Below are 27,955 nucleotides of genomic sequence, written 5' to 3' on the forward strand. Positions count from 1 at the left end.
AAGTAAAATGAAAGCCATTTAATAGATTCTTTTCGTATTAGTTCCCACAGCTCCTGGTTAATCCATCAGCCCTTTGAAGCTCACCATTCTCCATAGACTCCAGCAGCTGCCGGATGTGTTCCTTGGAAGACTCAACTTCCTCTTCCAAGCGCAGCCGGTCGGATACAGAGAAGAGCTCCGAGTCGCGGCTGTCCTGCAGGAAGTCTTCGTAGTGCGCCTGGAGGTTCTTCAAGGCTTGCTGGCACTCCCCTTGCGCTAAGGATCTGAGCTGCAAGTGGAAAAGCAGTACATCTAACTGCTGGGAATGACTTCCTCCATACCACCCGAAGCCATTCTCACTTGGTTTAATGACCTTCATTTGCCAAGTGTATATTGTCTCTCTAGAGGTGAAAAGACAAGTTCCTTCCCCATTAGCCTTCACGCCTCCCCCTCCAGCCTTGCTCACTTGCTAACGAAATACTGCATTAAGTCCACAGTTGCTAATGGTTATTACAGTTCAGCAGCAAACTGCTGTTGCTCTGCAATCATTTTTGTGCTAAACTCCCAAGCTCAGGTTATCCCACTGTTCGGGGTGCCTAGGCCCCATTTTCTTGTCCTTGCAGTTTCTGGTCTTCCCTTTCACATTTCCTTTTGGCCTCTCCCACGTGAGGCAGCCTTGATAATGTGGTGACGCAGCCTAGGAGGCAGGCAGAGAAGTTCATGTGGTACCTTCTCCATGTTGAAGCTTTGCACCAGGGTGATGTCCTTCCGCAAGTAGTTCCAGGAGATAAGGCTCTTCGTGTTCATGTGGAGCTGGTGCCAGAGAGCCATCACCTTCTGATACAGTTGCTCTACCCTGCAACAGGAAAGAGCAGATCCATCAGCCCCGGGATTTTATCTTTTGGAAGCTACTACAGCAGTTGCTCTGATGGAGTTTGCAGTAATACAACCATGAGGGATGTAATACAGTAATACAACCAGCCTGAATGACCTGTGCCACCAATTCCTGTTCCTTCACATTGACTCCTCTCCGCACAGACCCACTCCTCCCATTCCCACCCTTGTCTGCCTGTTCCTATGTCATGAAGTTACGCACCTCCAGCTCAACATAGCCAAAACAGAGCCCCCCCAGGCACCCAAAAGGGCCTCAACAGGAATTCTGACCATGCTGATCACCCCTCCCCTGGGAAGCATGACGGCCCCATCACACGAGGGACCCTTCCAGCTCTGATTTCTGAGCAATGCAGCAGAGACCAGTGAGTTACCTGTTAGCCATCTCGATGGCCTCTTTGTTCGGAGGTGGGATCAGGAAGCACACAGAGGGCACCATGGCCTCATTGCCTGTGGGGCTGATCACCTTCCACTTGGTCCTCTGAGAGTTGTCTTCCAGCACACATTCGTCATTCCTGCAGATGGTGATCTGCAGGACACCGACAACAGAGCCCCATTAGAAACCAGCAGCAGTTCTGCCTGTGCTGCCAGCTCCCCTCGTAGGGGGCAAACCAGCTTCCAGATTACCTTTTTTTAAAAAAACAAAAACCACCACCACCAAGGAAAACAAAGTATACTGCCAAGCAGCACAGCACACCCATGTCTCAGGAGAAAGGGACAAGGAAGTTAAAGCTGGCTACCACCCAGGCAGTTATTCGGCTGAAGATGATGAACCCCATCCTCCTTGAGGAAAGGCACTTTAATTCCTGCCCAGAATAAAGCTGAGATGCAGAAACTGTTCCAGGGAAAAGAGCCACACTGTTTTTTCCTACTCATTCCTTCCCACTCCATTCCCACTTTTCCCTGACAGATACCAAAGAACTAGTCCAAAACGGTCCCGGGCACCTACCCCCTGCCTCATTTGTCCCGTCCCTTTCAAAGTCGCATCTACACCCTGCCATCCTCCTCACCTCGATCTGCCGATAGTCGCAAACAGCCTTGATTGGGATCGTGCTCTTCACAGGGTGCTCCGGGTTCCTGGGTCTGAGCTGCACAATGGTTTTGGACCGTCCCACCAGGCTGGCAACGGAGCTCTTTGACTGAATAAGCTGCTCCTTCTCGTCCTGGCAGAAAGAAGGGCAAAGCCCAGGTTGCTCGAGGAAGAGAGGGGAGAAGAGACATCTCGGACATCTTGGCACCCCCCCACCCCGAAGCGAGTCTTCAGGAGCTATGCTGGGACCTCGACAGCTGAACAAACATGTTAGGAGGATCCCAATGGGAAGAAGGGGTCAGGAAGGAAGGAAGGAAAGAAGGGAGAACTGATTTTAAACCAGGGCTGGGACCCCTCCACTACTATTCTCACGCCCCTGCAAAGCTGCATGCACAACATTGGCTCTTTTGCTGTGAGGACAAGAAAATACTGTCTTTGAAAAGGAAAGAAAGAGAACGCAGCATACACCAAAATTAAAGTCACAGTAGGTTTAAGTGGCAAAGAGCAGGACAAGCCCTAACCAAAAGCCAGGGATTTTTAGTTGCTTGGTGGAGAGGCCACAAAAGCATGCTGCCCTTTCTAAAGCAAAGGATGAAGGCATGTTTAAACCCATGTTTGGAATGGAGGTACGATGAGTCAAGCGGATAAAACATCTCAGGAGAAGTGGCTAGTGGTGGCATGATCACACAGGTCTCTGGAGTAAAACGCTGCATAATGAAGTCCCACAAGGGCCTGCTGGGTCCAGTGATGGGAGGACCCTGGGGGATCGATCTCCAAAGCTTCCTTGAAACAATCTCCAGTCATGGGACAGGGACGTGTGCGGATCACAACACCAGCAGCTCATGGGACTAGTCACAGCTCAGCCCATTTGGGCTGCAACAGTTTGAAAAGGATCCCAGAAAAATGTTCTCCATCATGCTTTGATCTCTCAGACCGTAAAGGGTTGGTTAGTGTACTAAGAATAGTGGAGGATAAATTATTTAATGGTAAAAAAAAAAAAAAAAAGAATAAATGATTAAATAAACTACCTGTGCCTGTCCCACGGAGCATGATTGAAAGAAATACAACTTTAACTCATTAGATAAGAAAGAGTAATATAGCTTAGATCAGGGCAGTTGCCCCAATCCTGAGACTGTGGCCACTCTCCTACTGCCCAGCCTGAGCCCTCCCCATCCCAGATGCCACATGCCAGATTTGTGACTCCGATCGTGAACACCGAGTAACAGCATCCCAATTTCACCGTGGACGTGCTGGAAATCAGTGGCGTCTACTAGAAACAAAGTGGCTACCTGACTTCACAGCCTCCAATTTAACCTCCTTGACCTTTCACGAGAGGCTCAGCAGTTAAACCACAAACCAAATCCTCTCCTACCCCCAGTTTCAAGCACTATCTGATGCTTTGCATCTCTTTTTTATTTTTTATTTTTTTTTGTCAGGCCAGTCTGGACAATGAGGTTACAGCTGTGTGTCTGCTCTCTTGGTGGCCACGCTTGGGGACCAGAGCTGCCTCAGTCCTGGCCACCGCACGCCGGCAGCCTGCCCCAGCCGTCTCGCCCTCCTCCCCGTGGACACAGCACGACAGACTGACACTGGATTTGGTCTGGACAGGCATTTCTCTCCAGCCCACCGCACTCTTAGCGAGCACCAGCTAGAGAGGGGAAACGTAACACAAGTGTCACACGGGCGCCACGTGGCACCTCCACCGACAGCACAAAACCACCTCCAAACAGCTACAGACAGAAACGGCTCGACAGATACCAATGGGGAAGAACCAGCTCGGGAGTCTTACTTTTCTATATTATTGAAAGGAGCCTCTAGCTATAATCTTGGCAGGACAGTATATGCTGCTTGCTCTTTACCAAGACAATACAGAAAAATTGTGGCAAGTGCAGCTAAACACGAATGCCCTGCCGCAGACACCGATCACCTGCTGCAACTCCCAAAATCCAGCTAGCACAGGCAACACGCACGATGGTGCAACAGAGGCCACACACAACCTGCACCACACAGCTGTGTACAAACACACACTGGAAAGCAAAAGCTGTTCTGGGATGGGGAGACAAAACACATTACGTGAAATTACATCACTGCAACAGTAAGAACGTGCCCTGTTTTCCATAGAAAGCAAGAAGGCCCCGAGCAACACTGCTGGACTGGAGCAAGCATTCAACGTGCTGCCTACAGGGTGACAGGGATTGCAGAAAACCCACCATGGAGTCCTGGAGCAGGTCCTCCAGCCGGGTCAGGCTTGTGTTGTGGTCACACGAATACTTCCGTTTGATGGAGTCCTGCAGGCTCCGCAGGTAGGTCTCCGACTCCCGAGCATCGCTGAAGAACTGCAAGGCCAAAAAGCATCACAGGAATCGGCACCACTCAACCAAGGGATCAACAGACTGTGCTGCAAGAGGCCACCCAAAAATCTCCACAAGCAGCTAACTGCCACTGGCATGGCCTCAGCACTGCGAGAGCAGCAAGCACCCCGGGAGGACAGCCAGAGTTGTACGAAAGCTGATCCTCTTGCCTAAGTGAGATATCCCCAGATAAGAGGCAAAAAGAAAAGAGAGAAGTCAAAATAAAGCAGTCCTGTTGAGCACTGCAAATCTCTCCTTCCCTCTCGCACAAGAAGAAAGCACTATATGAAGCTTGAGCATCAGGACCCAGCTGATGCTGTATCGCAGTCCTGGCACGCAGCAGCTTTCTGCTCTCCTGGTGCAGACCAGGGAGATTCGGGTCGCCCCTCCCGCGTACCTGGAAATAGGCAGCGTTCTCCTTCACGTGCTGCTCCACGCACAAGCAGAGCTGCTTAATCCACTGCCACTGAGTCTGCACGGCAGCACTGTAGGCCTGGGAAACACACACACCAAACAACAGTGATGAGTAATGAGCATTTACGCATCAGGAGGGTCACAGGCAGGACACAGCTACAGTCGGTGAGATGTACATACATGGGCAGGAGCCTGAACCGGCACATGCCAGAGGCTGCTGCAGGCATAAATTTGCTCTCTCCCCTGCAAGTTTCCCCTGCTACGTTTCAGAAGATTTGCTGCCACTTGACTCATGGGGCTCCTGCTGGAGCTCCTCTGCTCTGCCATTGCCCACTCACCTCTACGGTTTGTTTGGCTGGGTGATTCTCCAGGGACAGGAGCTCTGCTGTATCTTGGAGGGACCGGAAGATGTCCTGCTTCTCTTCCAGCTCCATCGTCAGCTCCTAAGTAATGGACACAAGCAAAGTCCTTGGCTATCAGGAGCAGTCTGCATCCAACTAATGAAACTAGCAGTGTGGGAAAGGCAACCTATGGTCACCCCATCCCATTGGGCGTTCCAGTTAACACCAGCAGATCTCAGAGAAACCAGCCTGGCTTAGGAGCATCACAGCCATTCCCCATCCATCAGAATTCCTCATCTGCACCAAACACTCACATGGGGCAGATTTACAACAGATACGGGAAACTCCTCTGGAACCTCCTCAATTCCAAGCATTGCAAGTGTGGAATGACTGTCATTTATTTATACTGCTTTAAAGAGTAATCAATTTTCTTCTTTATCCCAGACTTTTTTTTTCCTCCCCCTACTTAAGGATGCCTTTAGTTCTAAGCAGCGCTAAAAATGCCTTTTGACTGAAACTCAGTTGAACAGATCCTCCTTTGCATGTTCAGCTCTAGGGAGAGCTGCTTCATCAGCATGCATTCGTGAGCTACAACTTTGGTGACTCAGAGGGGAACATCAAACTTCTGGGGACTTTTGCAAGTTTATCAGTAGATGAAGGTCCCAGAGCAGTTTAAAAGCTGCAGCAGTGCAGCCAGAAGAGCACGTGTCCCACCAGCCCTGCTCAGGGGGCCCCTGTGCACTGGCACTCACTGAGAAATAGTTCCTCTTGGCTGCAATATTAGGGTTGTTGTCACTCCAGTCGTACGCCAGTTCCTCTTCCTCCTTCTCATTCAACCAAATCAGCTCAGCAGTGGCTCGAGACACAAACCCGTGCAAACTCTGGAGATGTCTCAGGCGGAAGCTCGAAGTTTCCTGAACACAAGAAAGTGACTCATCCCTTGTGTGAGTTCTCAGAGCAGGGGCTGAGTCTCAAAAATGGAGAGCATCATGACTCTTCTTCCCTGCTCTGATGATGACTGGTTTCTTCTCCCACCCTCCCCAGCCACAGAGCAGGGATGTTCAGGACCCAAACAGCAGGGATGGACCATGCACTCCCCTGCAGTGGCAGAAGGTGCTACCAGCGTGCACAAAGCCCACTCACCATCAGCTTGCAGTACTGTGTTTCCAGCTTGCCAAGTGTCTCTGTATAGCTAGCACGGAAATTCTGAGACATTTTACCCTGAAGAATGAAAACGCTCCTGTTAATCAACATAAACCAGCATCCTTTGAAACCCCATCTCTAAACCTTTCTCCCCAGCTCTCCACAAGCAAGTAAGGCAGAGAGGATGGCTCAGGGCAGCAGCCTCTTGTACCAAATCAGCATCAATTCCCAAGCTCTAGTCTTAAAAAATACCTGCTTCCCAGATACCTTTACCTGTAAAAGCTGACCTCCCGACCCCTCACCTTCTCAATGCCACCAATGTCGCTTTCCAAACATGTTGGGCTGTGGGTAGTGCCACCCTCCCCGTACCACCATACCTCGTACATCCGGGCCTCCTTTACGCTGGAGCCCAGGTCCTCCACACTGGTGTGGATGTGCCGCTGGGTCTCCAGCTGGGACTCCACACTTGGCAGGTCACTCCCCCACTCTGCCCGCTCCAGCCTCATCTGAAACAGGCCAAGAGGTCTAAGTCAGCACTCCCCTTTCTGCAGGAGCCTATCTAAAAGGACATGAGGGCAAAGAAACCTCCTAGGTCACTGCAGAGGCAGCAAGTACCAAGCCAGCCCTGGTAGAAAGTCCTAAATCAGTGTTCAAACACTGAATGATTTCAGAGGCAGCTCACCCAGGCCTTACACCCAGATAAGACCAAAGGGCTCATTGGACCAGTACAGTTTTGTGTGCACCTTTGAAAGGTGCCAGTGAAGAGTAGGATCACAAGAGAGAAAACCCAACTCAAGCCAAAAGCATCAATGCTTTCCAGAAACTCTGAGCCATCAGAACAATTCCTATTCACAGATAGAGACAGGGAAAAAAAGCACAGATCATTTTCAATTTTACCCTTTGGTGTAGTCTGGGGAGCAACTAAGCTCCCAGCAGAGAGCCTGGACTCACCTGCATTTCTTCCACCCATGCCAGCAGCTCATACACAAATCGGAGACTGCCCTCGTCTTCAGAAGAGGAGATGGCCACCAGCTCCGCCCTGGTCATGGGCTTCCGGAACCAGGAGGTAGACGAGGTGTGCAGCCCTTTGGTCAGTGACTCGCCCTTCAAGTGTGTCGTGCTCAGCATGGAGGTGGGTACCAGCTCCAGGGTGGAGAAGTGGCCTTTCCTGTACAGGTTAGTGCACTCGAGTCTCAGTGTCACCAGCTCGTCTTGCAGTCGCATGATCCTGGAAGAGCAAACCAGGCATGTGTAAAAAGCCCAACATAGCTGGTGCAGAGGAGCCCCGTGCAGAAGACTCTGACCACACTTCTCCAGCCATAGGCCGTCTCGGACACAGCCATGCTCACCTGAACACCAGCTCCTCCAGTTGATAGTAATTCTCATCCCGAAGGATCTGCACATCCACCTGTAGCTGGCGGATGAGCCCCTCACACTCCTGCAGATACATGACGACGTCGGACTCGTACTGCACCGGCTGTCCAGACTCCAGGTGAGCAGCGTCCTGCACCAAGACAAATGAGAATGAAAGCTGGGTCCCCTCTGGCCCATGCCGATGAGCAGAGAGATTGGGATGGTTTCCCAGCATTGATTTTAAGGCCAAAAGGACTCCGTAACCCTCAAGCTTCACTAAAATCAGGAGGGGGGGAAAATACCACTCCACCACTCACAGCTTGCAGTGTGTTCTTTGCAAGAGTGAGTTTTTCTTCACAGCTCAGAGCACCATTCTGGATTTTGTTAGCGATTTGTAGCAGTAGTTCCAGCCTGCAATGACAGAGGGAAAGAGTGTGAGAGAAAGGCTTTGAGCGTTTCCTGCAGCCAGGGCAGCAGGGGATGTCCCAGCAGGGAGCTTTGCCTGCTACAAGCAGAGCACCAACCTCTCCACTGCTGGCCGTAGGAGTTTCTCACGCTCCAGCATCTCTATGATCAGCTTGCCCCACTCCTCCTCTACGTCATTGGGGTGGTAACCCTGGGGCAACTTAATGCGGCCAAACTCAATCCATACCTGGAAAAAAACAGCAACAGAATGGCATTTCATACCTAGCTGGCAAAGAAAGTGGGGCTATGAGGCAACAGCACTGCCTCATGTAGCATGCTACATGCAAAATAATTTACCCCGAGGGTTATTTCCACTTCTCTATTCCAAAACAAACCTAAACTGAGCACACTTAAATCTTGCTAAAAGCATAACACTCCCAGCTACACACCTCTGTGAGGCTGAGATGATACTCACCTCTAAGAGTTTGTAGAGCTCCTCTATCCTTCCTTTCTCCTGCTCTTTCGCTGGGATTTCAGTTTCTTTGAAGTGTATGTATTGATTATAAAGTGCCTAGAATGAGAAAGCCTGCATCAGAGACTGGCCTGGGGAAAAACGCCGCGTGGCTGTCGGAGCTGAGCGTCGTGCCACCCTCCTCGCTCCAGGACCTACCTTGAGTTCTACAGGGTTCTGGGGGAAGGATTTATCTGACATGAGTATCGTGTGCTGCTTGATCCACGAGATAAGAGACTCCACTCGGTTCTGGTATTCGAGCCACCTTGAATCCACTTCCTGGGAGGCAAGAGAGACCTCGTAAAGCACTGCCAGCGGGGAGGACTCCACAAGGGGAGAGGCAGAGCCCGGCCTCAGCAGGTCCCCAGGCACAGCAAGAAGTGACCTGACACTGCATGGTTACAGCTGTGCTCATCGTGAAGCGCAGCGGCTGCAACAGGGACTGGCAGCCTGGGTCTCCTCGCCACGACGCCATCTCACAGGTACAGAATGGGAAAGGGGGGACTCTTCCTGCAAGCTGCTCTGCAGAAGCCAGTCCGGCGCCGTGAAGGTGCCGCCCGAGCCTTCCCGAGAGCTCAGAACCCGGCGCGTAGCTGAAACACTTCCCCCAGGTGCGGAGGACGCCGCGACCCTACTGGCACACGGACAGTTTAAAAGGGCAGGCGCACTAATGGGGAAGCTCCTTCCTTCCCTCGAGCCTGCTCCGCTCAGCAGCCATCTGTTACGACTGAAACGGAAACCTCCAAACCCTCCTCCTGAGGGATACAGCGAGCAGATGCCTCCCAAGCCACTGCTCCAGGTGGCCACGGATCAGTCTCCCAAACAGTTCGAGTGCAAAAAAAGCAGCGATGCTTACAATAGCACTGATCCCTTCTCCTCCCTCAGGGACTTTGGGAAAGGCATCGTAAATCGAAGACACGTAAGTTATTACAGACTTCTCATCTGGAGACGGGACGTCCACATCTGGAAGAGGACAGAGAAGCACAGTAAGGCAGAGGAATACCAGCAAGCGGAGAGGTCAAACTTCCCCAGCAGGAGCCGTTTTTGCCTGCTGGATCTGGCCAACCTCTCACCTTCTGCATCCAACAGCCGAGTGACCCCCAGCCGCTCCGCAATCTCAAAGGCCTGCTCCAGGTTCTCTCGGTTGCTCTGTATTTGCACCCTCTCCATGTCCACCAGATCTGGCCTGCAAGACACACGCCAGAGTCCCGATGGAGGTGCTGGCAAACGGCACAAGGTGCCCGGGGTGGAGCGGGCGGGGACGGGCACCGCTGACCCCAAAGGCTGCGCCTCGGCTCGCTCCGAGGCCCCGTCCCAGGCTGGCAATGCTCCGAGGGGAGCTGGGCTGCGCTGCCAGGAAGGGGAAGAAGCAGGCAGGTCTCCTAAAGAGCTGGGAAAGGAGTTCTCCCTTGTCCTCAGTCCTGAAGCAAGCGTGAGGGATAAGGCAGCTTTTTACGAAGCCCTGGAGAGGATCCTGCTCCAGGCACCCAGGAGGCAAACCTGCAAACCAGCACCCTGCACGAGCCCGGGGCAGGAGGGCTGCTCAGGCTATGCAGAAAAGCCTCTTGCTTTATACTTCCCCAGGACTCCCCCCTTCCAGCGTGGTCTGCATCCAGTGAACAAGGCTGGGGCTCGTGAGATGGCACCTTGAGGGGGGTACACAAAACACCAACCCTGAACCAGGGTGCTTACATCTCTCCAGAGAGCTTGGCAGACCCCATTTTGGGTAGAAGAGCCGAGGGGACAAGACAGACACGGGTCCTGCTAGCCGCGTGTGACGCCGCGGCAGGAGGAAGCGCTGCCAACAGACCAGCGTGAGCAGATCACCAGCACGAGCAAAGTGCAAAGAGGAACGCGGGCGAGCAGAGCAGAGCCAGGGAAACCGCAGCCTCGCCGGCACGTCTCTGCACACGCCGCCGCCCGGCGAGGTCTGCTCCCCGCCCCGCGCCACCTCTCCTCCCTGCCAACAGCAGCCTTCTGCTCCCCTCGCCGCTGAAGCCTGCCTGCTGGCCCGGGGCTGGCCAGAGGCTAGCTGCGAAGTGTGAAGTCCCCGTGGCCAAGCAGCTGGGGAGAGAAACGAGCTGCCGAGCTCCGTCCCCAGCCCCGACGCACCGCTAGCGCTGAGCAAACGGAAGGAGTGTGGTGCTCTGCTGCCTCCCCCCACGGAGCTGCGAGAGGCTTCAGCGCTGCTCGGAGCGACCCTTGGCTGAGAGCGTTACGTGCTGCTATTCACCGACAGCAGAACGGGAACCAGTAACACTTAAAACACTGCAGCACCCTAGTTTAAATGCTTTTCTGCTTCCATCACTAAAGAGGGTTTTTCTTGTGACCTGACATATTCACTGCTTTTTCTGAGCACTCACCCAGCAACTACCCAGCAGAGGAGCGGCCGGGGAAAGAGACGTTGCTCCTCGCAACCTCACCCACTATTAGCACGTCCAAGCACTCCAGACTACCACCAAATCCAGAGGTGCGAAGGGACCCCAGGAGGTCTCCAAGCCCATCCTCCCACCCAGGCGATGCTCTCCGCTGCTCCCTTCTGCCTACCTGTATCTGTGGATGAGGGCATTGAACATCTTCCCATCGCTCCAGCACGAGGAGAAGTTGGTGCACTTCACTCCAATGTAACCTGCTGTCACCTTCTGTGTCCACAGGAGCAGCTTCTCCTTGGCCGACATATCCCCCGACTCTCCGCTGATGTAGATATCGGAGATCTGTAAGGGTGCAGCATAGCCATGGGGTGACTTAGGAGAAGGAAAGAAGCCACCGGCACATCTGATCTCTATAGACACATGCTACGCATGCTGCTGGGGAACGAGGAGACACTTGGGGCTCCTGGGGACACCTGGGAGCCTCGTGTTAAGCCTCCAGGACAAGGATTACTAACCGAGGAGGGCATTAGGCAGACAGCGCACCCCTGGCCGGCCCTGCTCCTAGGTGCTACAACACAGATACGCCGAAAGGACATCAGGCAACGCCCAGGAAACGCCGCGAGGAAACGTCTCCTCGCTACGTGCAAAAGGAGACCCTACGGCCGGGGGGCTCGGAAACGGACCGCCGGCCACACAGCAGAGCATCGCGGTGCTGACGCGCTGCGCGACCCGGGCCGGCTGAGGGGGCCCCAGAAGGGGCCGCGAAGGAGACGCGGCTCGGCCCTCGTCCTACTGCTCGAGGAGGAAGAGCGGTGGGAAGAGGGTTGCCACGTCCCCCCCTCCACCTCGCCGTGCCCGGCAGGGCGGGCGCCGCGGGGTGCCCGGGTTCGGTGACCCAGTTTCCCGACAAAAGCGATCCACAGTCGCAGATCCCTTTGGATAAATACCCGGGACCGGCTGCGAATCCCGGGCTCGCACGTGACAAAACGCACGTGTCTCCGCACGCCAGGATATTTCTGATTGACGCAGCTTTCTCCTCTCCCCTCGCCTCCCCACCAGCTCCCCAATTAGTGCAATTACCTCCCCTTCGTTAAGGGGCGGACAGAAGGGAGGGTCCGAGCCGCACGTACTCCCGCAGCGGAGGCGGGACGCCAGCGGCATGCCAACCCGCTTACGTGCCGGCTGCTTCCCTCGCCTGCCGGCGCTGCCGGGAGAGGGGCAGCCAGGGCCCAGCCCTACTCGCTACCGCGCCGGGGCTCCTCAAAGAGCCCTCCGCGCTCCTTCCCCTAGCCCTTAACATACCCCATTGCTTTATTTCCTGTAAGACAAGAGCTCGAGAAACCTTCAGCTGCATCCTGGCTCTTGCTACAGCTCGGTGAGGATGCTGGTGCCGACCGGCAGCCCAGCACAGATCCCCCCATTGCAGGCAAAAAAAAAAAAAAGGGCAAAAAAAAAAAAAGGCACCTGCCAGATTAAAGACCAACCGCTGCCGCCTCCCTCCTCCCCGGCGCCTGGGGAAGGCTCCGCCGAAGCACGCGGCGAGGAGCCGCGTAATTGGTATGCTGCGGCTCGCCTCCCTCCCCGGCGCCCGATACGCTCATCACACACAAAACTGCTCTTTGTCAGCCGCAGCCGCGCAGCCGGCGCTGCCGTTAACTCTTCCCGGCCCAGGGCGAGGGTCTGCTCCCGGCAGGGCGGACGAGACGCTCCGGCAGAGCCGCGCGGGGCCGCGCTCGGCGCCGCGAGCGAGCGGGATGCGCCCGACGCGCCTCGCGGGCTCCGCGTCACTCAACGGCCGGGCCCTTCCCCGCGAGCCGGTTCGCACAAGACCCTCGTGGGGACCAGCTTCCAGAGGCGCCGGATGCGGCACCGGCTCCACCCTCCTTTCTGCTCGCGTGTGTCTTGTGTCAGGACAAAGATTTAGGGAGGCACCAGCGAGAGGAGAGAGCCCCAGCTCGCGGGAGCTCGCGCCGACCCCTTCCGAAGCTTGGCGAGACCAGCCTCTCCGACCAAGCAACCAGTGGCTGGAAGCCGACGTCCAAAACGTGGCTGCGACACCAGCCCCAAGTCACAGCTCCTCACGGCCGCAGGCTCTTCCCGGCTCTCCAAACGCTCGACCTGCTTCTTCCCGGGGACGAAGAACCCGGCCAAACTCAAGCGGCATCTGATGAGAGCTGCCAAGGGACCCCCAAACAGCAGTGTCTCCTCTCGGCCGACCCCACAGCCCAAGGCAGCAAGCCTTCCTCCTCCTCTGGGAGGGCCCTTCCTCCTCCTCTTGGAGACTAGCATCACACCCTCCTCAGAAGAGGTGAACGACCCATTTTCTCTTCCAAGCGACTCTTGGCTGTATTTCACCTGTATCATTAAAAGCATCTTTGAACCAGTCCAGCAATCCGCTGCAGGAAAGAGGGACGGCCTCGGCTCCCCAGCCCGGGAACGGAGGTGGCACCCGACTTGGAGCTCGGCAGGGCGCCTGGAAAACTTGCTCTGCTCGGAGCTGATGACGGTTTCTGGTTTGCTCACCCGCCGCGTCTCTGCTGGGCCAGGCGAGAGGGGAGGGCGCAGCCAGGGGACGCTCCTCGCTCCCCACCTCGGCGCTGCCCCGTCTCTGCCCCCTTCGCCCAGTCCCAGGGGCAGAGTGCGGGGGGGGGGGGGGAGATGATGCCCCCAGGGCGCGTCAGACCGCGGCGAGACGGCACGTGCCGCGGCAGCTCCGAAAGCACCCGGACCAGCGGCTGCAGCGAGCGCACGGGCCGTGGCAAAGGCGCAGCTTCACCCGGAGCAGCAGCAGCTGCCCGTTCCTGCAGCTCCAGCCGCGGGAGCTCCCAGGCGCCGGAGAGCCAAAGGGTCCCTGCCTTGCCCGATGTCCCCAGGCTGCGTGCACGCGACCCCGGAGCGGCGGCAGAGACCGTTCCTCCCGGAGGGCAGACAGCCACCTCCCCGGGAAACGCGAGGGTCCGCGCCGAGCCCCTCCCGCCTCCCGCTCCCAAAAGGGGGTTAGCGTAAACGCGGCCACTGACCCTTCCTGCAGCCGTCCCCGCGCGCCCCCTCCGAGCCACGTCCTCCGCCTTGCCGGGGTGCGCGAGAGCCGCCGAGGCGTCGCCGGGCCCAGCGCCCGCCGCCGGCCGCCGCGCCGGGTCGCTGCCGTACCCCGAGGAGCACGGGGCCGTGCCGAAGGAGGACCCGCTCGGGGACGCCAGCGGCTTCGCGCCGCCCCGGGCCCACGCGCCGTCGTCCCCCGCTCCGGCAGCGGGCTCGGCCCCCGAGGATGGCAATCGCGCGAGGCCGCGGCTTTCCAGCTGCTCCACCATGGGCGACGGCGTGGACAGCTCCGAAACGGTGCCCGGCTCGGCGGCGGAGCTGGTCCGCGCGGCACTTGAACTTTCCTCCTTGCTTTCTTCCCTCTCCTGGGTCCCTGGGGGCTCCTCCCTGGTGCCGGAGCAGAGTCCCGCCGCCGGGCTCCCGCTGCCGCGGGCCGCCGTCCCGCCGGGCACCGGCAGCAGCACGGCCCTGCTGCTGCCGGGGCCGGTGCGCTGCAGCTGCACGAGCCGGCTCACCGCCTTCTCGCAGTGCCTCTCGGCCGGGTTATCCAGCAGGCGGGCGACGACGGTCAGGCCCTCCTCCGGGGAATCGCCCGCCGGCCCGGCCCGCGCCTCCAGCACCAGCTGAGCTTTCTGGAGCTCCCCCTGGAACCGCTCCTTCACCTGCACCAGGCGGCCCGGGCAGCGGGCGCCGGGCGCAGCCGCCCCGGCCGGCTCCGCCGCTCCCCGCCGCCGCGGAGCCGCCTCCGGCTTCGGCGCCTCGTCCTCCTCGGCGACCTCCCCGCCGCCGGCCGGGGGCCGCTCCTCCTCCGGCGCTGCCTCCGGCCCCGTCCTCTTCCTCCCCCGCCGCTTCCGTCTGAAGCGGACCCGTTTTTTGGGCGGCAGCGGAGCGTTGCCGGCCGCGGGCTCTTTCGCTCCTTTAACGCAGCCCAGAGAATTGCCCATCGCCGCGCCGAGAGCGGCGGCAGCGTCGCGGCGAAGCTGGGCTCCGGCTCCCGGAGAAAGCCCGGCTGCCGCTTCATCGGCTCAGAGGCGCGCGTTCCCAAACGGGCGGCACCGCGAGCTACCCGTCCCCGCGGCCGCCCGCGGAGGCTCCCAGCCGCTGCCGCTCCAGACAGCCATCTTACAGCCTGCGAGCTGCAACGAGACAAATTCAAAGCATCTCACTGCAGTTCAGAAATCACTTGACCTAAAAGCAGACGGCGCCCGGATTGGCTGCAGCGTTCGCTCTCCAAATATGAGGTAATTGGAGCGCTGCCCTCGGTAACACAAACAGAGAGCGAGAAGCAGCCCGAAAACCGGGGAGAAGGGAGGGAGAGGCTGGGCGAGGGCGGGCGGAGGGAGGGGGCGGGAGGAAGGTGGGGGGAAAAAAGGAAAAAAGGGAAAAAAAAAAAGAAAAAAGAGGGGGAAGGTTGGCCAAGGTAGCATAAAGGAAGGGGTGGGAGAGAAACGGGGAAAAAAGCAGGGAGGAGTCTGAGCGGCTCGGCACGCATGCCAGAGGGAAACCCCAGAGCGGCGGCGAGCAGAAAGCCCGGACACCCGCCCGGCGGAGCGCTGCCCTCGCGCACAGGCGTTTCCCTCCCTAATTCTCGAGCAGGGAGATGCGCCGAGGGACCGCAGCGAGCGGCGACCCTCCCGCCGCGGCTCCGGCGCCGCTTCCCGCGGCCCCCCGGGGCGCCGAGCTCGGAGGCGACCGCGGCGCAGCCACAGGTGCCGAAAGCAGGAGCGAGGCAGAGGACGGGGAGGAAGGCGGCACGGAGGCAGGGGAGGGGGCTCAGCCCCGCAGGCAGGGACCCCGCCGAGCCCGGCCCCGCGCTGCGCGGCCGGCAGAGCTCCGCACGGCACCATCGCATCCCGAACGCCCCCGCCGGCGCCGCCTCGCTGGCTCTGCCGGGGCAGGACCGCGGCGCTGCGGCACCGGGATGCAGGAGATTAAGGGCGCCACAATAGAGCTACAAGCCGAGAAAAAAATCCCTTTAGCGCAGGCGGGGAGAGAGCCAGCCCGGCTCCCCCATGGGGCCCGTGGGGCCGGACCCCCCGGTCACCCACCGCGGCGGCAGTGCCACCCCCCGGCGTCCCGGCCCAAGAGGGGACCCTGTCCCATGGGGAAGGGCCGGGCAGCCGCGGAAAGCGCCCGCGGCTCCCTGCATTGGCTCTGCTCTTCTTCTCCGGTTTCCTCCGAAGGGGAGAGCAGAGACCAGCCCCACGGCCACCCCGGGGGCAGCGCGGAGAGGACGCCTTGGCAGCCACCACGGCCCCACATCTCCCGCACCAGTGACTCAGCGTCCTGGCCCTGCTCAACCCTGACTGCTTCCCAGGACCAAAATGCCAACGGAGAGCCTTGTCAGCAGCTTCAGGCTCAATTTATACGTGTGCATCCAGCTGAGAAGCACAAATGCCCCAGAAAGCATATTCCCAAGAAATTCAGGTCAAGAAATCCAGCAAAGACACGTCGGCCTGGCCACCCCGGCACAGCGAGCGTGCTTGGCGCGGGCACTTGGGAACGTCGCTTCGAGCCGTGCCTGACCATTGCCTCCCCATCCAGAAACACCCCCAGCAGCATCCTGCAAACGCACCAGCTCTGCCTCCTCTGCATCAGCCAAAAGCAGATGCACCACAAAAAGCCCCAAACTTCCACATTTTCTGAAATAACTAATAGTACTGGATGCCCAGCTGTGCTAGGGGCTCCCGGGGTGATGCACACTCATCCTCTAAAAATGGAAAGCTTCCTTAAGAGGTCTCAAAGCAAACGCTCATTGTGTCTGAAGGATATGTCAGAGCCTGGATATGGCAGGTCCCAGAGGCTTGGAGACCTCCCAGGTCCCCTTCCCACCTTGGGATGCAGCAGCTCCCAGAGATCTGGAGACCTCCCAGGTCTCCTTCCCACCTCGGGATGCGGTAGCTCCCAGAGACCTGGAGACCTCCCAGGTCCCCTTCCCACCTTGGGATGCAGCAGCTCCCAGAGACCTGAAGACCTCCCAGGTCTCCTTCCCACCTCGGGATGCGGTAGCTCCCAGAGACCTGGAGACCTCCCAGGTCCCCTTCCCACCTCGGGATGCAGCAGCTCCCAGAGATCTGGAGACCTCCCAGGTCCCCTTCCCACCTCTGGATGTAGCAGCTCCCAGAGACCTGGAGACCTCCCAAGTCTCCTTTCCACCTCGGGATGCGGTAGCTCCCAGAGACCTGGAGACCTCCCAGGTCCCCTTCCCACCTCTGGATGCAGCAGCTCCCAGAGACCTGGAGACCTCCCAGGTCTCCTTCCCACCTCCGGATGCAGCAGCTCCCAGAGGCTGCTCGTACATGGGGGAACCAGGACAGCGGTAGTTTGTCTTCCCACACTGATCGCTAATAAGCGGCTCCCAACACTACTGCTGAGGAAGCGGCATGGAAGTCCAGCAGGGCCCTAAAGAGTCCCAGGCTCCCTCGGACACCGCACGCAGGAGCCTGAACGGCAAGTATTAGCTGCCAGGCGAGGAGCAAGAACTCCATCTGGCTCCTGAAGCAGCGAGCTCAGCTGGGCACAGAGCCCCCACGGCTCACGCTCAGCCACCCCAGCACATGGCAACACGGTTATGAAAGGTCTTCTCCAAACTGCCACCCCAAATAAGCCGCCTCAGCAAAGGCATCCAAAACCCACAGTATGGGCGCACACGATCCTCCTTGGCCAGTGCCGCCTGCACGCTGGTTGAGCACGGTCCTCCCCCACCCTCTGCTCCCCCTTGGCAAGGCCATTCAGCGCATCCTTCCCACCTCCCCAGTGCTATTCCAAGACACTGGGGCCTTTAGGAGCCCCATGTTGGCCTCCCGAGGGTATCAAAGCAACATCCTGAAAACACAAGGCTATTAAAGACCAAGACCTTGTTTAGCAAGAGCATCTATAATATGCAATTGCTTGAGATGGTCCTAAGTCCTTTTGCCAGCATCGCAGCTGGAGCAGACAGTTTCTCCCATCCTTGTCCTGAACTGCTGTCATGCAGCTGACATTTTCTACCCTAATGAAGGACCCTGTGGCTTCTGACTGTCTGAACCAACCACGCGAAGGGCTGGGAGTGCCTCTGGGACGAATGTCCCTGTCCTGACGTGAGCTCGTTCTGTCCCCACGCGGCCTCCTCCAAGTCCACGGCCTCCTCCAGAGTTCAGCTGAGCAAACAGCTCCAGCCAGCAGCCTTGGTGCCAACCAGGAGGCCACAGCGCATAACTCATCATTAATGATTTAGTTATGTAAATGAGGAGAAAGGGGAGCTGTTGCGCGCTGACACTGGTCTCCACGACACTGCAGCGCGTGTTAATCCTCACGAGCAGGCTGCACGCAGGCCTCGCCACGAGGCACGTGCACGCGCGGGGACAGATGCCAGCACCCCGGGGAAACAGCGTGTTCCCTCCATCTGCCCCGTGTCCTTCAACGGAGAACATTCACGGCCTACCTGGAAGTGGAGGATAATTGTCCATATGAGCCCCAGGGTGAGTTTGGGGTTGCCGTCTGTAATGTCATCATTGCGAATGTTCACCAGTTTCACCTGAAAAAGAAGGAACAGCGATACTCAAAGCTTCTTACTGGATGCACCCACGAGGAGCACGGTGGGCCCTGTCCCTGAGCACGCTGCTGTCCCCCAGGTCCCCACCGGACCCTCCTCCCCGGAGTCTGCACCAAGCACCCAGAAGAGCCAACAGAAAGTCCAGACCCTTCTCGCGCGTCTGCACATCTCTGCAGCAGACGAACGAGGCCACCCCGAGCCTCTGCTCTAACTGGCGTGTGTGTGTGTGTGGGGGGGGGTTACAGGAACTATTTTTCACTTCTCCAGCACTCTCAGGCCAGGCACCTAGAAGTGCTTTACCAGCACTTAACCGCTTGATTTCAGTTCACGTGGAGAAGTGCCTCGTCCCCAAAGCCCAGAGCGCTGGTGCATAATTTAACAGCTACAGACCACAGAGCACGGTTAAAAGGGGACGGGCAAGCTTTATTAATTCCCTCCTGCGTTCGAAACCAAGCTGCTAATCAATCAGCCCTAACGAGAGCAGATAAGCAGGGCACGCTGCCCGCCGGAGCTGGGACCCGCAGGAAGGAGCGTTGACAGGAGCGGCCAGGCAAGACGCCCCGGCAAGCACTCTGCCGCCGCGCTTCCAAGGGGAAAGGCGTTTAACCGGGCCGGGAAACAAGCTGCCAAGAGCCCCCAGGAAAAATGTCTCTATCGCAGGGCTGGGGAGAGGGAGGGTGGGCACCTGGACGCCGTTCACCTTCCCTGCCGGCGGGCACGTGCTCAGATTTATTCGGTGCCCTCAGGCCAGCAGGGAAAGAAAATCTCTGCTGCGGCGTGAACCAGGATCATTTATCATCATCTCCACGTATCCGGGCAGCATCGCGGCTGGGAGACCTGACAAAACAAGCCCAGCAGGGCACCCGGCCCCGGGGAGCCGCAGGGGTTTCACCTGCGCGAAGAACGAGTCTCGGGACGCGCTCGCCGCTCCGGGGCGAGAAATCCGGCCAAGGAGGGGGAGCATCTCCCGCGCGCCGCCGCGAAACGCCGAGAGCCCGCGGCGGCCCGGCCCCCGAAAAGCAGAAGGAAGGGGCCGCCCAAGGCGGCTCCGGACGGGAGGGTCGCGCGCCGGGGCTCTGGCAGCACGGCCGCGTGGAGCCGAGCTCGAGGCTGCCGGAAGCGCCGCGGCCGCGCGGCCCGCCTGCAGCACCTCCGGCCTCCCCGCTGCAGCAGCTCCCGCGTGCACAGCACCCCCGGGCGACACTCCGCGGGGGCACAGCAGCGACCGCGCTACAACATTTGCAAAACCCTTCCTGGAACAGGAGTCCAGTCCCTCGTTTTTACACTGTTTTTTGCACCACACGAACAGTTCTGAGCATGCACAAGGGAAACTCCCTCCGCGGAGCTGGCATTAACCAGCACCTCCGGGACAGACACGCCCCAGAAACAGGCTGACGCTGCTTCTTTACACCCTTCCCAAGCCACAGCCGGAAGAAAGAGTGACAAGTCATCCCAACCTCCTTCTGCAAAGAGCTTAAACCGAGAGGCACCCGCCAGGCATTGCCCAGCCCTTACCTGCCGCTGCTTCAGGAAATCCAGGGCAATCTGCACGTTCTGGAGCCTGTGGAAACGCATCCGGCCCTTCTCGCGCGGCTGCAAAACAGAGGCAGGGGCTTCAGTCGAGTCCTCGCGCGGCGGCAGGACTGGGCTGGGCTGGCGGCAATCGCATGCACGGCCGCCCGGCGCCGCACAGCCCGCATGCCCCGCGGGGCTCCCCCCGCCGCGCGCGGGAGCCCGCTCGGTGCGGCAGCGGCGCTCGAGGGGCTCGTGTGACCCAGCGTGCAGGCACCGCACTCCCCGCTTCCAGAAGTCGGCAGGTGGAAACTTTCAATCTTACGCGAGACCCCACAGAAAGCGGGCGAAAAGGCCTCTGGTAGGGCTCAGAGCTGGGAAGACTCGGACGTATCGACCCCCTGCTCTGAGCCCGCCTGCCTGATGCCTCCACCTTCCGTGGGCAGCCCCACGCCAAGGCTGCACCACACCTGGCTCGTGGCATCAGGCACCAGCAGCTCAGGCTCAGAGGAAGAGGCTTCATGAGCTGGGAAAGGGGAGCAGAGCGTGACACGGAGGGCTACAGCTGCAACGCGCTGCCGGGCCGGCAGGAGAGGCCGGCACGTCCGGGTGGAAGCAGACGCTGCTCTGCAGCAGGACGCACAGATCCAGGCAGGGACCGGCTGCGGGTCCCCACCTGACGGCAAGGAGACCACGGTCTCAGCATCAACCCTCCGCTCCACCGCGGCGTGCAGGGCTCTCCGCCGTCGGCGGAGCTGCAGCTGCACCCAGCCTCGGCTTGGAGGCGCAAGGAGGGGCTGCTGCTCCAGGTCCTATCTCCGACCCGCTGGGGAGGGGAGGAACGAAATCTCAGCTGTGCTCATCTCCACCGGGCAGCTGGTTTTCCGAGATAACTCGCGGCTGAGCTCTGGCCCGGGGAAGGGGTACGGGAACGACTAGGTGCAAGGCTCAGACCTTCGTGCACGAACCTGGGCTGCTGGTGCCCGACACCAGGTCTGCTCTGAATCAGCGCAGAGGGGAGGGCTGGGGCCCCGGCCTGGCCAGTGCAGCCTGGAGGCATCACCGGGCCTTTCCGACCCAGCAAAGACCCTGCAGCTGCTTCGTGCCATCTTTCTGCCCCAGCGCTACGAGGAAGACCCGTCTGTGCCAGGGGAGCACCCCCGGCGCTGCCGAGGGATGGGAGCGGGCAGGAAGGCGCTGCACCCGCAGCACGTCCCAGGCTCGTCGAGCAGCTCAGGGGGACGACAGGGAAGAGACCCTGCACAGGGAAACCACCGCCCAGCACCGGGGCGCTGGAAGATGCATCGCTTCTTTCACCCGACCTAGCCAAGGGGGCTCGGCTACCCGCTGGGTAACCTTCAGCTCAGCCTGGGGCGCGCTTCGCTCCACCTCTGCGGGGTCACGGACCAGAGCACCCTCCTTGCACCAGCCTCACCCTCGCCTGGCTCGCGGGGCGGCGGACGTGCCCGGCGCGTCTCCATGCAGTGATGGGGTCAGCAGAGGTCCGAGCGCCCCGGCACGGGCGGCCGGTGGCCCCGTGCGGGACCCTTCCCCTCCCGCCCCAGCCAGTGGGGATCATGCTCGCACACCAGTGGGTCGCGTGCCCCGACGGCAGGCCAGCACCGCACCGCGCTCGCGGATAATCCAGGTAACGGGAACGCAGCCCTGCCGAGGGGAGCACGGGATCGGGCGCCTCTTAGCTCGCCCGTCTTCCCCTCCGCAGGCCACGCTGCTCCCTCGACCTGCTTGGAGCCAAGCAGGACGCTGCATCACGCCGGAGCATCCGAGGGCGCCCGCGGTGCCGCGCTGCGTCCAGGACGGGCTCAACCTACTGCGTCACCATCCTCTTCCTCCTCGCGCTCCTCGCTGCTCGCGCGGCGCCAGGACGGCGCTCTCACCAGGCGAAGGCTCCTCGCGCCCGACGGCTCTTTTTGCTAACGAGCACGGCACGGACAACACCGATGGGGAAGCGACACACAGGGAGACAGAATGGAAACTAAAATGCAACACCCAGGTAAAGGAAAACGCTGCAGAAACAGGCTCCCTGGCGAGGGAAGGGATGAAGGGCAGCTGGCTCTCCTGGATACCACGGGTGCCCGCTGGGAAGGGCTGGATTCGGGGTGTGGGGGGGGAACGAGCCGGACACGAGGCACCAACCACCAGACCCAGGACAGAAGTGGGTAAAATCGGAGGTAACGGTACCCATTTGCGACAACACTAGCATTTCTTCAGCGCCCGGGGCAATTTCCACGGCCCCCAGGGCCGTCCCACACCGTCTTCTGCACAGCAAGACTTCTCCAAGGCTTTGAAAGCCAAAATGAAGAGAAAGAAGCTGTCTGGATCACAAGTATCTCAATCCAACTTTGCAACACCCACAAGCTCTAATTTGGCATCTCGGGTGGGAACGGAGTAAGTTAACAGATCTTTGCCCAGATCCTATTTTAGGGGAAAACTGAAATAATTCCTGCTGTGCTACGGTGTTGCACAATGAAGATCTTCCCAGCGCTAACTAAATGTGGCAGTCTAAGTGGAGGAGGAGGAGGAAGAGGAAGCAGGGGGATCCTACTATGTTCAAGATGCAAGAAAAGATGCTTGCACGCCAGGAAATTATTGATTTGCACAAATCTGGCTCGTTCAGAAGTTGCTAACTTTGGAGCAGGATAGGGGAGCATGGATCCTACCAACTCTACAAACTCTGAGCTAAGGTGCCAGACAAACTGTCACAGAAGCAGTTCTCAGTGCCGTTCTTATTCATTATTTTAAATATATAGAAAAATATGGAAAATAAATGCTTGTAAGCCCTCCCAGAAAGAGGAGTCTACCCAGGGCACCATAAAATGGCAGTTGTATATAATCACATGCTTTAGTGGTATCCAAGAAATCAGCATAAGGAACACACGTCTGAGTGAAAAAAGCAAAAAAAAAAAAAAAAAAAAAAAAGAAAGAAAGAAAGAAAAAAGAAAAAATACAAAACCAAAAAATATATGGCTTAAAGACAACTGCTGATCACTGCAACTCAACCAGAGCGGAGAGGGAAGATGCAGGAGGAAGAGCCAGGCGGTGGTGGCGGAGGGGACGGCAGCGTCACCAGCCAAACCTCCAGACTTACCAGTTTCACTCCTGACAGCACCTCCAGGAGAGAGATCAGGTTGTGGCCGTCTCGCAGGTCCTCGTACAGGTCGTTGATGTGCTTGCGCACCTGGGGAGACCGGGGGGGGGGGGGGAAGGAAACGCTCTCAGGGACGGGTGTCCCGGCTGCGCCATCGGCCTCTTCGGCAGCACCGAGGGAGGAAGGCACCAGCATTTGCAAGCAGCCGCCTCTCTCCAAGACGCACGCGTTTAAAACGGTTATTCCAAAATTACTGCTACGGAAACCAGCCTCCGGTTCCCCAGAGGACCCGGCAGAGCTGCTGCCAACCTCAGACGCACAAACAGATCGCTGTTACACCACTCGCGCTCCCGGCGTTCCCGCAGTGCCGCACACGGAGCTCGGAAGGAAAGGAAGCTCAGTCCTGAAGCAACAGTGTCGTTTACTACGTTACTTTATAACGTCCCCCTAAAACACCACAGGGCATTTAGCTGCCGCTGAAGAACAGAGGGTTTTTTCCATGGGGAAGCACGGCTGCAAAAGCAGGCTGATTGCAAGCTTGCTTTCTCCGTTTCGAGCGCTGTTGCTAGCAACATGAAACACCCTGTACCAGCTCTTCCCCCTGCAAATCCAGGTGTTTATGCAGCTAACCCCCCCCATAATGTTTTCACATAGCAGCCTGACTTTTTTTTTCTCCCCTTTTTAAGATTTAGAAAGCAGCTGGAAGGTGAACGCAGAGATTTGAAAAGCTGGCTGAAAAATACCACTGCGACACCTTTAACACCCAAACTAATTTCGGGGTTTTTTTTTTTTTCTCCAAACGGAGAATTAACGAGAAAACACCTGGCGGCTGACCAAGAAAAGCAGGAGGCACCTTGCCGCGCCGCGTTAATCCCGCTTAGGCGCCGAAGATTACCAGCGGCTCCGTGCAAGCCCAGGGGAGAGGGCGGCTCGGAGCGGGGCCGGCGCCGACCCGCAACGCCGCGCCGGGGCCGCGAGGACGCGCGCAGCGTGCTCAGGTGCCGCGCAGGGGCTGCGCGTCCGGCGGGCGAAGGCGGAGGAGGAGACCACGCTGCGGTGCCGCGGGGCCCTCCAAAGGCACCTGCGCGTTCCCACGGCATCCGTCTCCGCTCCGGGCACCGGCGCTACGTTTCGGACATCCTCAAAACCAAGGCGAAAGCTCCCCGGCAAAAATGTAGGTTTTTATCTGCTGCTCCCGTGCCAGAACGGACGGACAGACAACCTGTTAATCTGCTTTAAGGTTAAATACTCGGCCCTTACCTTCATCAAGTGTTTGTTGACCCATTTAGTGAAGGTTTTCTTCTGGACTCTGTCCCGTTCATCTGTTAAGAGAACACAAAGATGAGCCTTGGTCGGGGATTTCCTCAACCACCTCCAACCACGCGGCGGCGGAGAGGCACAGGAATCGCGGCCAGAGCCCGGCGGGACGGACGGCGGCGGCGCCCGGGACAGAGCGCCCTTACGCACCCGTCCGCCCGGGGTGCCGAAGTCTCGCCCCGGCGCGGGGGTACGAAAAAGGACCGGCCAGAGTTGTGGTTTCCCCCCTCGCTCGGCGCATCAGCAGGCGTAAGCCGTAAACCGCGCGTCGCCCCGCGCCGGCGTCAGCGCCGCGGCGAGGTCTGTCCCGCTCCCCGCGCAACGGGCGCTCCCCTCCTCGGCGGGCGCCCGCGGCAGCAGGCTCCGAAAGCGTTGCATAAAAAGCCACAGATGTCCCTTCAAAGGCCCCTGCTGGGCACTAACCACACATGCAAACAGCAGCTTACGCTTTCATTATATTTTTGGTTCATTGGATTTTAAGGATTTACCGTTTATTTCCGTCCCTCAGCTCAGCCAAGGACGCCGGGGCTGGACGCGGGCGGCTCCGGCACGACCGACCGACCGTCGGGGCCCTGCCGAAGGCGATCCTGCCCCGAGGGGTCCCGGCCCCGCACGCCGCGCTGGGCAACGCGGCACGGCGGCCGCGCGCCCGGGGCTGCTCGGCGAGCGCCGCCGGCCCGACGGGATCGGGATTGGCCTCGGCAGCGCCGCCTGCGCCGGGGAAGAGCGCTCCGAGCCCAGCCCCGGGGCGGTTTTTCCAGGCGCTGCCGAGAGCTTGGCGCGGGGATTGCCCGCGAGGGGCCACGAGGGTGCGTTTCGGAGCCCTCCCCACGTCCCCGGAGCGCTGCCCGGACCAGACCCACGCGGGCACCGGGGAGAGAGCGGGAGCCGAAAGGCAGGCGGCATCCGGGATGCGCCGGGGAGCTGGTGCGGGTCGGGCGCATTTACGGGCAGCCAAGCACCCTCCAAAAACACCGTTTGGGGAAGGTTTTGCCCCTTTATCGCGTGAGCTGGGGGGAACCTGCCAGGTTCTAAAGCCAAAAAAATAACCAGCCAAAGGCAGAAAAACAACCCCTCCCTCTCCCTCGGATCCTTCCCAGCGAGGGCAGGGGCTCCCCGGCCGCGCTCCGCATCCCGCCCGGGCAGGCCGGCTCTCCGGGCAGCGCCGCCGGCGGGGCGCCCGCCCTCGGCACGGGGCCCCCAGCTCCCGGCGGCCGCCGCAGCGCCCGGGACCGCGCGGGTTCGCGAGCACCGCCGCCGGGTTTCACCCCCGCCCGCGGGGTTTGGGGCCCTCTCCTCCGCCGCGTGCCGCGTGCCGGGGCCGCCGCGCGCCCGCACTGACCCATGCAGCACATGCGGCGCGCCAGGTGCGCCGCCAGCCGCCGCTCCTCCCGGTAGAGCTGCCGCGCCGCCATCCGCCGTGCCGGGGAGGGGACGGGGGGGGGGGTCCCGCCGCCGGGCACCGCCGGGCACCGCTCCGCCGCGGCTCCTCCCACCGCGCCACTTCCTACGCCCGCGGCTTCGAGCTTCCGCGCCACGGCATCGCCGCGGAGCCCTCCGCCGCGGCGCCGGATGCCTCGCGCTTTCCTGAGCGCCCGCCACGGATGGACGGACGTTTTCCGGACACTCCCGAGCCCGGCGGGCAGAGCGTGCCGAGACGCCGAGTTTGGCTCCGGGCCGCCGAAGCCGCAGCGGGCGGGTTCACGCCAGGGCGGCAGCTCCGAGCCCAGCAAAGCCGCCGCAGCCCATCGTCCCGGTGCGGCGCACGGCGAGCGCCCGGCTTCGCCGCCGGCGGGGGAGGGACGAGCTATCGCCGGACCGAAGGCTCCTGCGAGCGAGCGAGAGGCTTTCCGGAGACCGGCAGCGCTCGGGGCAGCGGAAAGGAGAAATCCTCAGCGGCGCAGGTCAAACCGAAGCCGAGCAGGCAAAACTCGGGGCTCTCCCTCCGCCCGAAGCCGCTCCGCTGCCCGGATAAAGCGCCCGGCGGTGCCTGGAAGCGGCACCGCGCATCCCGCGAGCGCCGGCGCCGGGCACTGCCCTGCAGGCAGGCTCTTGGCTTGCTTTTCCCCGCCTTGTTTTCCAGTTCTCGCTTAATTGCGCCGGCCGGACAATGCGGGGCTGTTCTGCCCCGCGCGCCCCGCCAGCCAGCGGCTTCTTCCCAAAGCGCCTCCCGGAGCCGAGACCCGAGCGCTCCGGCCGCGACGCCGCTCGGAGAGCACTCGCGACGGCGCCCGAGATACCAGGGCCCGGCGTTATCACCGCCTCGCTTTTCTTCTAAATATAACCCCGCTTCGGGGCGCGCGCAAGCCCTGCTCGCCGCCGGGAGCGCGCCCCGGCGCAGGGTCCCGCCCGGAAAGCGGGGAAGCGGCGATCCCTGCAGCAGGCTCCCTCTTCTCCTCCGAAACGGAGGCGGTTTTCTTCTTTTTTGCCCCGTTTCGCCCCCCCCGCGAGCCTCCCCGGTCCTGGGTAGACTGCACCTCTCTGCCCCGTGCCCGCGCTGCCCTCCAAGCTAATAATAACGCGCGGTTGCTTCTTGCTGACAATATTAAGGCTCTGCCAGCTTATCTCTCGCTGGCTAATCTTTTCCAGCCGTCTCTCCGTCCTCTTGCCGGCTGCTCTTCCCAGCCCCGGCCCCTCGCCGCCCGGAGATATCCCGGCCCCATCTCCCAGCCAGGATCGGAGCGCGGAGGCGAAGCGGCGCGGCTCTCGCGCGTGGCCGGAGGAGCCATCGCGGCGTTGTCCCGGCCGGGAGAGGAGAAAGCAGCCGCGCGGCCGACCGCCTTAGTGCGGTGCCGGGGAATTAGGGTTTTCGAATCCGGCACGACGGGAACCGTGGGAATCGCCGGCAGCGCCGCGGCGCGAGACCCGCGTCCCGGCAGCTGCTGCACCTCAGAGAGGGTCTCAGACCAGCGAGAGCAAACGGCGTCCGACTCAACATGGAAAAACGCACGGGATCCCCGCGGTGGAAACCTATCTGCTCGGCGCGGGAGCCACCCGAGCCGCGACGAGGGCCCCGGCCGGGGCGGCACCGCCGGGCACCGCGGCCGTAAGCAGGGTTATTTTTATAAGATAAGCCGCTGCAAGATGACCCTCACCTTCGAGCCCGCTGGGGGAGTTTGAGCAGCAGCACGCTCGAGGGGGACGTTATCGCATTTTTACTGAGCACAGAATAACTGACGCTTTTTTCCAACATTTGCATCACTGCTTTTCCCCCTGCCACGAGAAGGGACAGACTTCTCCAGCGCCTCGGAGAAGAGAGGCCAGCGAGTTACGCGGGGGACAAGGAGCGGGAGGGGAGAGCAGCTCGGGAAGGACGCCGCGAGGCCCCGAGACGGCGCGGCGACGAGCCCGGGCCGGCGGGTTAGCCGCGGGATTCACAGCCCCGCGGCGCTGCGCGGCACCGGGGCGCGCTTCCGCACTGCGCCGGGTTTATGCAACTCGGCTAAAGCCAGGGAGCCTCGGGGCATCCGCACACCTCTCCTCCTGGGCAGCGGCGGCGGAGGATGAAGTGTCTCTTGCTACTAGTAACTGGGGAAAAGCCCCGGCAGATCCCTCAGATCTGCGCAGGCTCCTCTGTCCTGCTCCTTCGGATAGGAAAAAAAAATACATGCAAGGAAAAGGAGATCTGTAAGTGATCCCGGGAAAAGGCTC

At 60.0% G+C, this 27,955-nt stretch overlaps 1 protein-coding gene across 21 annotated transcripts in view; it reads right to left on the reverse strand.

Moving 5' to 3' along the window:
• Positions 1–27,955, reverse strand: part of MACF1 (microtubule actin crosslinking factor 1) — a 145,647-nt gene that overhangs the window by 92,390 nt on the left and 25,302 nt on the right. For 12 of the 21 annotated variants that reach the window (XM_062593776.1, XM_062593786.1, XM_062593778.1 and 9 more), the window contains exons 2-25: positions 24,248–24,309; positions 22,988–23,077; positions 21,711–21,812; positions 19,882–19,959; positions 18,256–18,348; positions 10,966–11,132; positions 9,492–9,604; positions 9,275–9,381; positions 8,578–8,697; positions 8,383–8,478; positions 8,027–8,154; positions 7,820–7,913; positions 7,499–7,653; positions 7,101–7,377; positions 6,527–6,655; positions 6,150–6,227; positions 5,759–5,920; positions 5,004–5,108; positions 4,649–4,744; positions 4,111–4,236; positions 1,881–2,033; positions 1,245–1,399; positions 709–835; positions 85–268 (exon numbers count right to left, since the gene is read on the reverse strand). In XM_062593776.1, the coding sequence (XP_062449760.1) occupies positions 85–268; positions 709–835; positions 1,245–1,399; positions 1,881–2,033; positions 4,111–4,236; positions 4,649–4,744; positions 5,004–5,108; positions 5,759–5,920; positions 6,150–6,227; positions 6,527–6,655; positions 7,101–7,377; positions 7,499–7,653; positions 7,820–7,913; positions 8,027–8,154; positions 8,383–8,478; positions 8,578–8,697; positions 9,275–9,381; positions 9,492–9,604; positions 10,966–11,132; positions 18,256–18,348; positions 19,882–19,959; positions 21,711–21,812; positions 22,988–23,077; positions 24,248–24,309 (2,997 nt within the window). The remainder of the gene's footprint in view (positions 1–84; positions 269–708; positions 836–1,244; positions 1,400–1,880; positions 2,034–4,110; positions 4,237–4,648; positions 4,745–5,003; positions 5,109–5,758; positions 5,921–6,149; positions 6,228–6,526; positions 6,656–7,100; positions 7,378–7,498; positions 7,654–7,819; positions 7,914–8,026; positions 8,155–8,382; positions 8,479–8,577; positions 8,698–9,274; positions 9,382–9,491; positions 9,605–10,965; positions 11,133–18,255; positions 18,349–19,881; positions 19,960–21,710; positions 21,813–22,987; positions 23,078–24,247; positions 24,310–27,955) is intronic. The other 9 variants (XM_062593789.1, XM_062593793.1, XM_062593788.1 and 6 more) reach the window with 1 other exon arrangement.

The sequence above is a fragment of the Rhea pennata genome, chromosome 23, assembly GCF_028389875.1.
Source record: "Rhea pennata isolate bPtePen1 chromosome 23, bPtePen1.pri, whole genome shotgun sequence".
NCBI classification, from domain to species: domain Eukaryota; kingdom Metazoa; phylum Chordata; class Aves; order Rheiformes; family Rheidae; genus Rhea; species Rhea pennata.